Here is a 14,800-nt window from a genome sequence, read left to right on the forward strand (position 1 = left end):
GGAAAATGGCCAAATCCAGAAGGTTAAAAACAACATAGAAGCAGAAGATGAAAGATTATGTAGCTGTGCAGTTAAATATGTAAGCCAGAAAATAAAAACCAAAATTTAAGTCTTCCCTGTTGCTTCGATGCAGTGGGGTGTGAGTGGAAAATACATGTGCCATGTGGTTTTTTGGTGGTTTTAGTTGTTCTCTCCTGCTTCCTTCCCAGTCAGTCCAGGGCCTTCATTCTCTTAACTTCTCCTTCCACTTTTGCAGGTGAGAAGCAAAGATTTGGCTGTGACCGGTCAGGATATGACGTGGAGGAGTCTGATGGTGGCGATGAAGATGAAAATGACAATGAGGACGATGATGAAGACAGCCAGGCTGAGTCAGTGCTATCCACAACGCCCTCGGTGACGGCCAGCCCCCAGCACCAGCCCTCTCGCCACGGCCTGCAGGATGCCGCCAGCACCGACGACGACATCAGGCTTCCAGACTGCTTCACCGGGGCTCACACGGACTCCATGGATGGTCTCCCAAAAGCGCTGCTGACCAAGATGACTGTCCTTAGCACAGTGCAGTCGGTCAGCAGGACCTCCAGGTCGCCAACAGAATCCACCCATCAGGAAGCACATGAGGACAAAGCCCAGGAGAGAGGAGTGGGTCCCGGCGGTGCTGATGTGGCGCTGACAGACATTGCTCCTGCATCTCCAGGTCACCAGATGTCTGTGGATTACCCTGATCCACATACAGCCTTGGGCCACTCCTTAATATCAACTGCAGCTCTTACAAAGGTAGGAGTGTCTAAAACCAGGCAGAGAGAGGGATTTTAAGTCCTCCTTTTAAAAAGATCTTCTTGGAGATTTTTCAAAGAATAGATGTTTGCCTTTCCCTTCATTCTTACAATTCTTGGTGATGAGTCTTTCAGAACAGTAAAAATTAGTCCAAGCACAAATGTATAGGACTGTAGACACAAGGATGTTGTAGGAGCATTGCTTTTCAAATTCTTAAATTTGATTGTATTCTTCCTGAAAGGTTTAAATGTAATATGGTCATTTCAGCTGATGTTTGAAGATGGTAGATTGTATTACAAATCAGAAGGAAATAACAAATACGTGGAATGAACATATGGTGGTGGTTATGTTTTCAGGCGAAAGTGATAGAATTCAGGAATCATTTCACTCTGAAATATGATGATACAATCATTGGTAATTCCAAAGGGAAATTAATCTAGTCCCAAAATTTTTTGCCTTAGCACTAAAAAAAAAAAGTTACAATTGTTTATCTATCCTCCAAATATGCTTAATAGTAGAATTAGAAAGAGCGCCAGCTGTTCAAGGAAACTAGGAGCTTGCCCTTGAACAATAACAAAAGGAGAGATGAAGACAGGACTGAGACCTGAGTTCCCTGTGCTCTCAGCTTTTGTCCAAGCTGAAAGAAGATTTTAATCAGAAAAGGATGTATTTTGCCCATGCATGTGTTAGACGTGTGGATTTTCAAAGCAGTGTGCAGAAAGATGAGGTCAGTCTGTGTGCAGGTCTGTGGGAACATTCAGTAATTTTGGCAATTGTTTTTTTAATAACTGTGCCCATGAAATCAGGGAGAGAAGTGGCAGGTGCTGAGCCTTTTTCAATTCAGCAATGGTTTTAATGGACGGTGATGGGGATGGTACATGTCACTTACCAGACTGACCCTAAGGATAGTTTTTGGAATTTTTAATTCTTGCTACAGACCATGAAGGCATTCGAGCTTTTCAGAGCAATGCTCAAAAAAAATGAGATGCACAATAGTTTAATTAAAGGGGTAATCAAAGCACTGCCTACTCCATGATGAATGCGATATTTAGAAATATTATATAGAACCAATTAATCATTTAGGTTGGAAAAAAATCTGTGGATCGTCAAGTCCAAGCCTAAACCTAACTGCATGCAGTTACTGAAAAAAGTAGCAGAAAATGTTCAAAAGCATAAAAAGTAAAAATTTAAATCTGTTTTAGTACTTAGTGGCTTGGTTTTTCTTTGAAAATTTACACTACTAGATTTATTTTTTACACAGTTTAAGATAGCAAACTGTTGACAACTGGAGAAACAGTAAAAATTATTGCTGCATTGTATTGTTTGAGACAGGTTCAAATGTTAATTGGAGCGAGTTTGTAGTGTGACAGAGAATAAAATGAAGTGGTCTCTGATCACTGTATATGCCTGCCATAAAATGGGAAGGGTCCTAGTATTTGGAGTTTAGCTTCCATTGTTGCCAGTGGATACCAGAAGGACATTTAACTGAGCATACTCCCATATTTAATAGAACCACTGAAGCCTCAAGTTAATATTCATGCAATTAAATATGTTCAATGGTATTCATTTATATAGCTATAATAATTGTCTACATTAATATATTTTAAAAAAGAAAAAGGAAGGTATGTAAGTAATACGAGGAAGCAATTGCTTTCCAGATTTTCTTTTCCTTTCCTAGACCAAAAGAAGCATCAGCCTTGTGTCTCCAGTGGTTAATCTGCAGTTTGTTCATATTGTGAATGGCTGTGGATCCCAGATCTTGTAATAGAGAAAAGTCCACATAGGTCAGGAAGGCTGTTGTACATTCCTTCAAAAGCATCCATACCTGTTTATCAGGATCTCTTGTGAAGTGTCAGTTCTGAGAAAGATGTTGACTTCTTTCTCACACCCATCTTCTCAATTAGACAGGATGGCACTGCACAGCCAGTTAATTATATTCTCCCTTTCTACAAGCAGATTTCAAAAGCATTTCTCTCTGATTTTGAGGTTTTTGCCTGCTCTAGGGAATTTTTGAGAGTTAGGACTGTAAAAACTAAGAAAAGTTGCACTAGTGTGCATGTGTGTGATCAATGTGCCAAAAATGAAAAGATAACCATGAGATTGCAATTGCACTTTCAGAGTACTTGTTTTAGGAGGTTCTAGTTGCAAGCCTTGGTCAGTAACAGGCTATAGGAGAAGAAAAGGGAGGATAAAAATAGTATTATAAATCCAGGTGTGTGCACCAAATAAATCACAGTGAGCTGAGGCAGCAATGGGATGTGGATCGCACATCTCACTCCAGTATTCACCCATCAGCTCCACTTCTGCAGGAGCTGTAGTTCTCAGCCATCTCCTGTCATTGCATACCCTGTCTGTCACATTAGAAGCACCTATGACAAATGTGCCGTGATGCTGCCTCTGCCTGCTGGAGGCTGTAATGCCTTCAAGAGATGAACCCAGTGTGTCAAAAATGCCAGCTTGTGCTTATTTAACCTTCTTGCCTGAGGTGATTTCCACATAAAACAGGTCTCCAAAGCCTTCTCGCCGCTTAAAACACACGTGCAAAAGATATTCAGCAATGTTTTTGAGCACTAGTGTTTGAGAGAAATTAAGCAAGGGTAATTAGCAGAGGAAAATGCAATTAGTGGGTAAGGAAGGAGGTGGAAAAAGAAAGGAAGGAAATCAGTTCATTGTTTAAACTGAGCACTATATACTATGAACCATTTCGTTGTTATTCTTTCTGAAAAGGGGGCATGGGAAGCACTCCCAGCTCCCTCGTGTTTTCATGTCGCTGAAGGGCAGTGGTGGCTGCCACATTAACACTCCTGTGTTGTTCTCTCCCAGAGCACGCCCTCCATCAGCTCCCCGTCCTCACTGGCAGACCACAGCATGCTGACAACAGCACCATCACCCTACACCGAAATCCCGGAGGAGAAGCCGGCTGCCGAGCCGAGAGCTCCCCAGACTCACCTCTTCAGCCACCTGCCCCTGCACTCGCAGCAGCAAACCAAGGCTCCCTACGGCATGGTGCCGGTCGGGGGCATCCAGGTGGTCCCTGCCGGCCTGGCCACCTACTCCACCTTTGTTCCCATCCAGGCGGGGCCAGTGCAGCTCACTATCCCAGCCGTGAGCGTGATCCACAGAACTACCAGCGCCCTTGGCGAGACAGGCGGCACGGCCCCCGGCGCCGCCACGAATCCCGTGGGAGTGGCCGAGGTGAACGGCGTGGTGCCGTGCATTCCCATCGGCCAGGTGAGCGTGCCGGGCATTCAGGGGCTCGGCACGCCCAACCTGCAGCCTCTGCCGCCGCTGGGCATGGAGACAGTGAACATCCTGGGCCTGGCAAACACCAATATCACCCCACAGATGCGCCCTCCGGGAATTACCCTCAACGCCGTGGGCCTGCAGGTGCTGACGGCCGGCGCGGCCCCGCAGGGCACCAACCCCAGCCCGCAGGGACCCCTTCCCGGCCTGCAGATCCTGAACATCGCCCTGCCGACCCTCATCCCCTCCGTCAGCCCCGCCAGCGCTGAGGGGCACGGAGCCTCCGAGGCACCCAGCACAGGCTCCAAAGCCAGCGAGGTCCAGCTGGAGCCCGCTCCTGTCGGCTTCCCCACGGCCGAGGCCGGCAGGGACGCTTCGCCTCACGCGGTGGCAGGCGGCCAGAGGTATGGCGGGAAGAGCCATCCTGAGCCCACCCCGCTGACCAACCCCATTGGTCCCGGGAAAGCTGATCCTGAAAAGACTGACCTTGCCAACCCCAGCAAGCCAAAGCGTGACCTCCCTGCCCTCCAGGCGAAGAGGGCTGCCCCGGCAGAGCCCCGCTCCAAGGCGAATCCCAACGCGTTAACCAAGTCCCCAGTCCACCGAACTGTCACCCCGGACAGACAGGTACCCAGGCCGGCCGCCCCGCCCCAGCGGCAAAACACGGTGCAGTTTAGCGATGGCAGCAGTGACGATGAGGATAGACTTGTAATAGCAACCTAGTATTGTTTTTCATTGTGTTTTTATTTTTAGAGTTTTTTGGGTTTTTTTTATAACACTTGCAGGTTTCTTTGCAAACCTTCCTTTCCTTAAAGCACATTTTTCTGACACAAACCCATTACTAATCTTCGTGCAATCATGAACTCTTGACCAATAATTGTTGTTTCTTGTCAGCTCCAGCCATTTTTGTACATGTTGTATAGACGATTGTGCCTTTTTGGAGTTTTATGTTTAGAAGCCTGTACAGATTGTTGAATATATATATATAAAATATATATATATAAAATATGTATATTAAAACCAGGTAGTTGCTTGTGTTTAGTAAGTAAACATCCTATGTCAGATAAATAAAGGATTAAATTATATGTTGCACTGTTAAATGTAAATTTTTATGGCTGTGGGACAAAGTTTCTGTGTACAGATCTAGTATGTAAAACTCCATATTTATTGTATCCATATTAGTCTTGGAAAAGGGTCTGTCCATCTTTCTTGTGTAAGACGGTAGCTTTACACTTCAAAGAGAAATACAGTATCTGTGTTACAAAATATTACAGTAAAATTTTGTTTACTGACTTTACCATTGCTTATGTTGTGCCTTCTTGATGCAGTCCTGTAGCTAGAGAGGTGCTTGACTCGTTCCTTTCAGTGCCCTTCCGTGCCCTTCCAGCTGGTTCAGCTTGAAAGGATCTGGCGATGGTAAAAGCCCCTGTGGCTTCACCTGCCATGGGAGAGAGAGTAACTCATTGGGCTTTACTTGGAGTAAAATCTTCCATTCAAAACATCTGGCAGTTGCAGAGTGGGGAGGGAGTCCCTCAGCTTTCCGTAGAGCGAGCATCCATCCACCTCGTGTTTCTTTCCTAACTAGAATTTGAAGACTTGCCTGAGGGAAAATGTCAAAAGGGTCACAATGAAATATTTTTTTATTTGTAATCTTGAACTATAAAACCACTTTTTACTGACATTAAAATGTTGTTACACAAGAAAGGAATAATTCTTTGTGTGTTAATTGCAAAATCTGCCATGCAGTTGGTGAAAACGCCACTACTGTAATGAGGGTTTGGTATTACTGAGTACCATCAATCTCTTAGGAGACTGCGTTTCAGGAGATCTTCATTTACAGGTAGACAAAGCCATTTTCTCCCTAAATACTAGTTTGTCTTCTTCATGCAGGGCAAGAAGAAGGGACTAGAGGTTTCACACATATAGTTAATGTGCTGTTTTAGCAACAAACCTGTCATAATGGGCATACAAAACATGGATGGATCCCAGAATAATGAAATTTAATACTCCTCTGTTTGCACGTAGTGAAAACAATGTAAAATTATCAATGAATTGTTTGGGCATTCCATCTATGGCAGGAGACACATCTGACAAGTTGCAGGGCTACACATTCCTAGAAGTTTCAAATTGACTTGGAATTCATGCTATAATTTTTAAGTAGAGTTGGTTTCCTGTTGTGTCCTTTTATCACATTGTTACAGAAGTTTTTATAATCCCTTTAATAACTAAATTCCAGTAGGAAACTGGAAGGTGTAAATTAAAAGCACAATCACCTCTATGGAATTAACAAGGATGAACACATATAAAACAATTGGAAGAAAAGGATGGGAAGCAAATCTGGAAAAAAAAAGGGGGGCGAATTTGAATGTGAGCTGGGCTGCATTGTTCACAGATTAACTCCTGTATCCATCTCAAGGAAATAATTCCTACCTTGCCCTGCTCATATTCAAAAGCAGCACTACCCTAGATCCATTTTTAACTTTACACCGGCTTTTGTACAGTACTCTCATTGTACTCATGACATTATTCCATTACGGCGTGTTGTAAAACTGTAGGCGATGTTGAATGAGCTTTATTAACTTCCAGAAAGAGCACTTCAGTACCAGAAAGCCATTCCTATTACTGGTGATTATCAGGCAATTGTACTAATCTAGCCATTAGAATCACGCACACTAGAAATGGGAAATTACTCCTGTCTCTGACAGGACTGTGCAGAGCCTTGCTGAGGGCCCCAGCACCCGAACCACCAAGCACTCTCAACTCACGTTGAACTTAATGAGAGTTAAGAGTCCTCGGCTCCCCGCAGTGCCGGACTTCAGATTTGTGAGTGTCTTACGTGCACGCCCTGTGTGAAGTGTCACTGTGCATTTGTATGTTCTTTTTATAAGTGTAGTAGTGGTGTCAACGTGTCCTGTACCATTATCATTTTTACCTATGTGAAATTACCCCAACCAGCCAAAGCTAGAACCAAAACATTGCCTTGTTACATGTGCTTTAAGAGCCTGAAGATTTTTCTAGTAGAATCTGGTGACAGTTTGCAGTTAATGAACTCAAGAAATTTTGCATTAGTTTCAGCTCCTTTGAAATTACACCTACCAGCAAACTAGAACGATAATTAATCTGAGCATATTTGTCTAAAGCATGACCAAAAAAAGATGACAGAATCAGATAGCTTTACAGCAAAGTATAACTGTCTCCAAAATTTTGAATGCCATCACAACTTATTACCATTTCCCTTAGTTTTATAAGGCAGCAGTGGGTAAGGAATTGCTGCTGCACATGCCCCTGAGTCTTGATTTTACTAAACTCCAGAGATTTACTGTATACACATCTTAAATATTTACTTGATGAACAGTTTGTGGTGTGCTCATATTCTGCTCAGGATTAATTCCAGGAAGTCTCCAGTTTAACAGAAAATTCAGCCTGGTGAATCGGGTGATCTGCATCTGTCTTTTCTATTCCAGGTGTTTTGAAGATGCCAGGGGCAAGAGATGGAAGCATATCTTGAAGAGTAAGAATGACATGACAACAATGTCATAAAGAGGAACGTTAAGATGTGTCACTTGGTAAGTTCATTTTAGGACAACAGGGAGAAAGGAGCAAGAGAGTAGGCACTGATTCAGCCATGAGATGGGAGAAGAACTCCCAGAAAATGGGAGCTGCTTCTGGGGATGTAAAGCTGCAGGTCAAGACAAATACTGAATCATCACTTACCAGGCAAAGCATATAAGCCACATTTGAAGCTGGAACTCTACTATTAGCAGGTAGTTGCAGATATATCTAATGTTCACATCAAGGCTGGAGGAGATCACTGTTTTGTAGAAGACTGTGGTCCTGAATATTTCCTTTCAGTCTAGGATGTTTCCAAATGGATATTCTTTGAGTTGCCCCTTCAGCTTGTGCAACAAGAAGAAACAAATTAGGAGTGTGACCAGACCTGAGAGAAGGTTAAACCCTGTGCATCTCCTCTGTTAGTGCCTGAAACCCACATGTATAAATATGCCAGTGCACACAGGTGTCCTGCATGAGCACAAGCCTGTGACTACTGCCTTAGCAATTGCATTTCCATTCTGAATTAATTCCTTTTGTTTTAAATTGTGTTGTATCTTTTATTGTGTTGTCCAGTCATCAGTGATGGGGAAATCACATTCCCCTTGCCACAAGTATCCTTCTGTTCAAAGCAGTGGCAAACATCTCAGAAACCTGCCAGTGCAGTATTAGGCTGCTTTTCAGATGATGTGAATTAGCACAGCTGAATTGGAATAAATAACACGGGCCTGTTTACTCAGGGATCTCTGTCGGACAACCTCTGGCAAATCCAGCGCAGCTGTTTAAACATTAAAGGGCCAGACCAAGTGTTGCTCCTCAGTGTACCCAGGCACACTCTGGCATCTTCTCACAACCTATTCCCAGCAGGAAGGTGCAAGCAGGTGCCAGCTAAAGGCTGGGTACAAATACAGCCAGAGTACAGACACTCAGCTTCTGTGGGATCTGTGCAGATGCTTCCCTGTGATCTGCCAAAAAGCTTCACTAGAAAAAGAATTGGTGGCCAGTGGCATGTAGCTCTTTCAGCTTAGACCTTACTTGGTTTCTCTTTGCAATAAATGATGTTTGCTGGTGATGTGGGTACCTGGTTTTGGCGGCAGCATGTCAATATAACAATAATAATGGGTTTGGAACTGAAGTCTATTATGAACTCTATTAAATGTGCCTGTGTTTCCCATTGTGGCTTTAAGAAGCTACAGCATGGCCTACCTGTCACTTCTTAGGTCAAGAACTAAACCAGAGACAGACAGGTCCAATGTACCTGGCCTCAGATCTCTTGAGCTGTAGCATTACATCCCCAGATGCAACTCCCAGCTTCTGGACCGCAGCTGAAATAAGCACTTTGTGCAGGAATGCTCTGCCCTGCTTTGGTTACTGGTGATGCACACACCTTTGTCCCTTTCTTTCTCAAGTAATTTGCTGAGCTTCAGGTTGATCTAAATTATGCTCTGAGGCTTGAGTAGCCCACAGTTGGTCTATATCAGCCAGTCCCCTGCCAGAAAGTCTGACAGCAGTGTTTTGCATACAAATTCAAGTGCCCATCACACGCATTTCATCTCAGACAACCTACATAGGCTGAACACAATATGGCCCACCTCAAAGCCAGAGATGTACCATGAAACAGACATACCATGCCTTACACTTAGCTAAACATTCTGTATGGTTTCTTAACAGATTTTTCTTGCCTTGAGTTTACTGACATGTGGTTAAACAGAATATAAAATTAATTTGTCACTATATAACTTACTCCAAAAGTCCTCATTTTTTGCAAGATAATCCTCACTAAGCTTTCATAAACACTGTAGTTTAAACCTGTAAACTGCCTTTCAAACATGTGTTTAACACTGGGACAGTTTCATCAAAACAAAATAAAAAATCCTCAGTTTTAGCATGAGTGACTTGCCAAGAGCCATGGAAACCAAACAATCCACAAGTGAGAGTGCTCGCTCAAGATACCTTCAGCTGACTTATCTGATGGGCCACTGCTTCATTGCTTTGGAAAGATCCTCTGAGACCAGAATGATCATCTCCTCCTTTCCTTGCTTTCCTGGTTTTTCATGTGAGCAGAAAGTGTCGCCCATCTTAGGTGACTTCTGGCCAGTCTCTAGCTGTGAATGTTAGATTATGAATTACTTACAAAAACATGTCTAGAATTGTCTTCCCATGTCTTAGGGAAATTTCTGTTCCCTGTAAGGAGTCTCTGCACCTACAGATGGTCTTTTTAAAAGATACCTAAAACACCAAAGACTTAACACCATTTCTGGCTTATATCTTTGGGGATAAGAACCCTGTCTTAATTCTAGAAACTGGACTGCTGATTCTGTGACTGACTTAGGATGAAAACAAGCTACTTTAAAGTACTTCAAATTGATTATTGGGTAATTTTATATGGAACGTTAGTGGGTGGATGAGCATACAGCAATAAGGGTGTAACAGCCTGTAATTCATTGATTTGATGTTCGTGTTTTGTTCCAGGAATGTTAAATCAGGGGAAAAAAAAAAAAAGATGTTGTTGCCATTTATGTTTGTCTGTACATTTCTCCTCTTTATACTGAACAGACTCCTCACAGTGTTAGGAGGTGACTGGTGATTTTCAGATATTCCATGATATCTAAGGAAACCATGCTAGCTGAAAGATGGCAAGACTTTACATTCCCATAGTTCAGTCATGGAAACAAAACTTAGAGTCCTTAGATGAGTCAATTAGCGAGGCATGCTTAGTTTTCTTTGGTAATTGTAGGCTTGTTTTCCCCAATAAGGTCAAATGTTAAGGCTTGTTTGGTTTTGTGGCCTGTGCTCTTTAGTGTATTTGAAATCCATTACCATGCATGAGGCATTTGTGCTGGAAATGGGCCAGCTGAAGGCTGTTTGTGACATCAAATGCCCCCAGCATTTCCTCTTTTGTTAACTTAGGCAGTTAGAACATCCCTTTGGGCTTCAGAAGTTCCATTTGCAGGTCATTCAGGTCTGAGGTGTTTTGGTGTTGGTACCTAAATACCTCAGGGTTGGATTCCTCCTTCTGAGAAAGAGAGCATGTGACACAGGCGACAGTTCCATCTCATATCATGAATAATAAGCTCTCCATTAAAATCACTGACCACTAAGAGCCCTTTGTCCCCCCATCACCTTCCTGCTCCAGATCCAGGTATGGAAGTGAGTTCAGAGCCCACTTGTTGGCACAGCTCTCATCCCCATTGCAGCCCCACTTTCATGAGGGATTTTTCACAGAGTGCCTGTGGAAGGCAAGAGTGATCCCTGGACATGAACTTGCAGTGAGGGACGCAGCATGGAGGGAACATCGCTGAGAACATCCACCCGCCTCCCAGGAGCACAAGGACAAGGTGCACCAGTAGGGATTTTGCTCAGTGCTGGGCCCCGTGCAGGAGCAGATTTTGCAAAAGGAGTTTGCATCATTGCAGAAGGGTTGGAATAGATGACCTTTAAAAGGTCCCTTTCAACTCAAACATGATTCTGTGAACAGGACCTACCCAGAGCTGAAGCACTTGAGTGGAAAGCCGTTATCTTGTGACTTGACCCTTCCCATCCCTTCTGATCAAGGCAAATCAAGTCAAAATGAAGGATTAAAAGGCATCTTTTGACAGAAATTTTTGACTAATCAGAAGGAATTTTGACAAGAAGCCAAAATTCCCTGTTTGAACAGAGCATTACTACATCCCCTGATTCTGCTTATGCTCAAACATTCCCCAGCCTGAGCAGCTGCCCTTCTGGCACCCAGCTGTCCTGCACAGGATCTAACAAAGTTGCATCCTTCAGGAACACTGTGTCCAGAGTGATCATACCCTTTGTACGACCCAATCGAAAGGACTTCATCCTGAACACCTGAGCATGAGGAGGAGGAGGAGATGGTGCTGCCCATTTCTTCTGCGCTCAGCTACCGACACCGCAGTGGCGTCTCTGCCACCAAGAGGTGCCAGGGAAGATGCGGTCACCGTCCTCTAGTGCAGCACCAGCTCCCTCCTCATCAGCCAGGGACCACTCAGCAAGGGAGGTGGATGTCCCTCAGGTCCCTGGATGAAAGGGCACCTCTGTTAATCACACCTCCCTCCCAGGAGGCTGCTCCAAGCTCCTGTGCTCTGGCCAGGCCAGCTGCAGGCACTCGCTGGCTGAAACGAGGCCAGGAGAGAAGGAAGGGGGAAAGATAAACCAAGCTGCAAGACAGAGCAAGCCAGGGAGAGCGTGGCGTTGTAACCAGGCTGTTGGGCTGTCTGGGCACAGGAAGGCAGCTCCTGTATTTCAGACCTGTTACCCAGTGTTAGGTGTGTCCCTGCTTTGCAAAAACAGTCTGGGTGCCAGAACAGAAGCAAATGTTGAAACAGTGCCTCTTTGCAAAACAGAAGTCATGTTTTCATCTGGACACCAGACAGTTTTGCTCCACCAAAAAATCAAGTGGGTGGTTCAGAAACCATTTTTGACACTTAGAGGTTTAAATTGTGTTTCTCTCTTTGTTTATTCCCACACCTATAATGATCTGTGACGCTTTTCTTATTTACAGTGTTTCAGAGCAAGAGCTCACACATCTAATGCTGATTAATTCTGCTGGACTGAGCAACTGGCTCCCCTGTGGATATCCTGTTTTCCTGTGAATCATCACTCCTTCTTGAGACATCCTCCAACTCAGATCAAAGGTCCCGAATGTATTAGATATGAAGACATCAGACAGCTCTAAGAGATTAGAAAAGACACACACAAAGAAATGTGTCCCAGCTTCTCCCTTCTGTCCTGCTGAAAACTGACACAGTGAACACAATCTTAAGCTCTTGTCATAAAAAGTAGAAAGACAAAAAGAAGAAAAATGGAGAGAGACTTTGGGAATGTAGTTTACCCAAAGATTTCTGCAATTTGCCCTTTCTAGGTATTTGCACTTTTGTACTTACTTAGTTCTCCCTTACAGCTGGGAACTTCTCAGGCTAGACTCTCATTTGATGGAAAATTACATCCATGAGCTTCAGCAAGACCTGCACCAACTGCGTCAGCAGAGGACTTGGGACTATCTCTTTAAGCACTGAGCCTTGCCTACAAACACAAAAATTAAAGGAACATGAACACCTGTGGTCTGTTTTTTTCAAGTTTATGTAGTCTGCTGCATCCTCTGTGGTTTTATTCAGTTTTCCATATAGCTACATGAACAACTGAAAGGGTCCTGTGCCAATGAAATGCCAAAACCTGAGGTCATGAGGTCAAACTAGATTATCTTAATAGTCTCTTCTCCTCTTGCAATCTTTGCACACAGGTTTTATCTGATAAAGGAGTTAAAGTGTTTAATTCAGCAACATTTGATCTTGAAGATTACACAAATAATTAGTCTTTTAAGCTTCTGAGCTTTTTTTAAAATAGAATTTTAAACTCTCCTTTTAATGGATGCCTTCTAATCCTTATGTTTAAGTGTAAGAGCCATGCTTGATCTAAGAGGACAGACAATGTGTTTGGATAGTCAGAAGGCCATTTTTATGGGAGTGTTTGAAGAATGCATTGTGTTTTTTCAAGAAGCTCTTCCTCCAACCAGTGGAAAGAGCTGACTGAGGGACCAGAGGACAGTCTTTTGTTGTCATTAAGCTCGTATCAAAGAAGATAGCATGTGCTCCTCTCACATCTTAGAGTGGACTGTGCCAGGCTTTTTTTTGGCCTAGAGACTTCTAACTCTTCTTGTATCCTTCTGCACTTGGAGGGGAAAAGAAACCCTTTTAACCTTATGCACTGTGACTGCTCACTTGAAGGCAGCGGAGGAAAGAATACCCAGCAGGAATACACCCTGCAAACACTCAGCAAAATCATTGGATCGGCGTATTTGTAATCAATGAGGTCTTGGCAAAATAAAGGGTGGTGGTTTTTATCCAGACTGTAGTTTGTCCAAGTCCCTGGGTGGGGTTCAGCTGTTTATGTTTTCTTTGAGGAAAGATGTCCTCAAGGTCTGGTGCTGAGTCGTTCTTTGCCTCCAAAAAAAACCCCAGTGAGAGTATTGGCATATGGCAGGGCTGTGAGAGGCATGTGAACTGAGCCCAGAGTTTGCCCCCTGATGCAGCTCAGACAGCCATCAGGGCCACTGCAGCCACCTGAAGGAGGTGGGACTGGGTTTGAAGGAACTGGAGCCAAATGACATGAAAAATGCTAACCTTCTGCATAGAAACAGAAACATCACTGCCCATTCCTGAGGACAAATGGATAATCTTTTTCATTTTCAGTATCACTGGAATTTCGGTTGTTTTCGTTACCTTCCCCTTTTAATTGGACCCATGTATGCAATACACATGTATTTAGAAATGCACTGGAAATAGTGATGGATAACATTGTTTTCCAACATTTGAACGAGGAGGGGTGCAATTGTTGGTATGTCCAATCTGGGAAGCAGTAGGAATACCACAGCACATGCTTGAGAATCTGCTAGGCATGTAGGACATTTAACCAGATGCTCCACCTCCCCTACATTCCTCCCTGTCAGTTCATCTGGGGCAGAGAGGAGGGAGCTGGGGACTGCTGGCTTTTTACCCAGCGCTACTTTGTTCCTCCAAAGGGTTCAGCCTCTTTCCTCTTCCTGCTAGGAACCATCTACTGAGCACACCTCGTGTTCTGTACGTGCACGGTGATGCAATTTTGTCAGGCCAGCAAATCAAGCAATGCCTTGGGTTGGAACGTGTTGTATTGCACTAAATAGTTTATGTAGTTGTTGTTTTGGACTTTAGAGGCCATCTCATTCCAACCCCCCCTGCCATGTGCAGGGCTGCCCCCCTTGTGGAATACTGACCAGACAATAAAGCTGTTGGAATAATGATGCCAAACCATCGCTTCCCAGGGGGGAAGTGGAGCTGGAGGTTGTGTGTGTCTCACTAGCAATTGTTTTGTGACTTTCTGTCACAGCATGAAAAAGAGAGCTCTCTGAGAAGGGGCTGGAATTTGATGCTTGGGAAGGTGATGTGAAATACCTTTCAAATATTTGTTTGGGCCAGAAAATTAAGACAAAGAAGACAAAGCCTGGCCTCAGCATTGTCGCAAGCAGTCTCCCACTGCCGTTGGGAAGGCCAGGATTTCGCTCATGGATTTTTAACGCTGGCACAGAGACAGTGTCTTACAACAGAGTGTGGGCATTTCTGGCACTGTGGGGATTGCTGTTAATGACACCAGAAAGTGATTTTTTTTTCTATTTTTTTTTTTTTTTTAAGCTGGCATTGCTCCTCCGAGCAAATTAAAGTCTGATACATTTCTATGTACCATTTACGCAGAC

At 43.9% G+C, this 14,800-nt stretch overlaps 1 protein-coding gene across 4 annotated transcripts in view; it reads left to right on the plus strand.

Moving 5' to 3' along the window:
• HIVEP1 (HIVEP zinc finger 1) overlaps positions 1-5,703 on the plus strand; it is a 120,671-nt gene extending 114,968 nt beyond the window's left edge. For all 4 annotated transcript variants that reach the window (XM_084220173.1, XM_084220172.1, XM_084220175.1 and 1 more), the window contains 2 exons: positions 257-774; positions 3,598-5,703. In XM_084220173.1, coding sequence (XP_084076299.1) covers positions 257-774; positions 3,598-4,740 — 1,661 coding nt within the window. In that variant the 3' untranslated portion in view covers positions 4,741-5,703. The remainder of the gene's footprint in view (positions 1-256; positions 775-3,597) is intronic.
• The last annotated feature ends 9,097 nt before the right edge of the window (positions 5,704-14,800 follow it).

The sequence above is a fragment of the Fringilla coelebs genome (genome assembly GCF_963513975.1).
Source record: "Fringilla coelebs genome assembly, chromosome: 1".
Classification (NCBI taxonomy): Eukaryota; Metazoa; Chordata; class Aves; order Passeriformes; family Fringillidae; genus Fringilla; species Fringilla coelebs.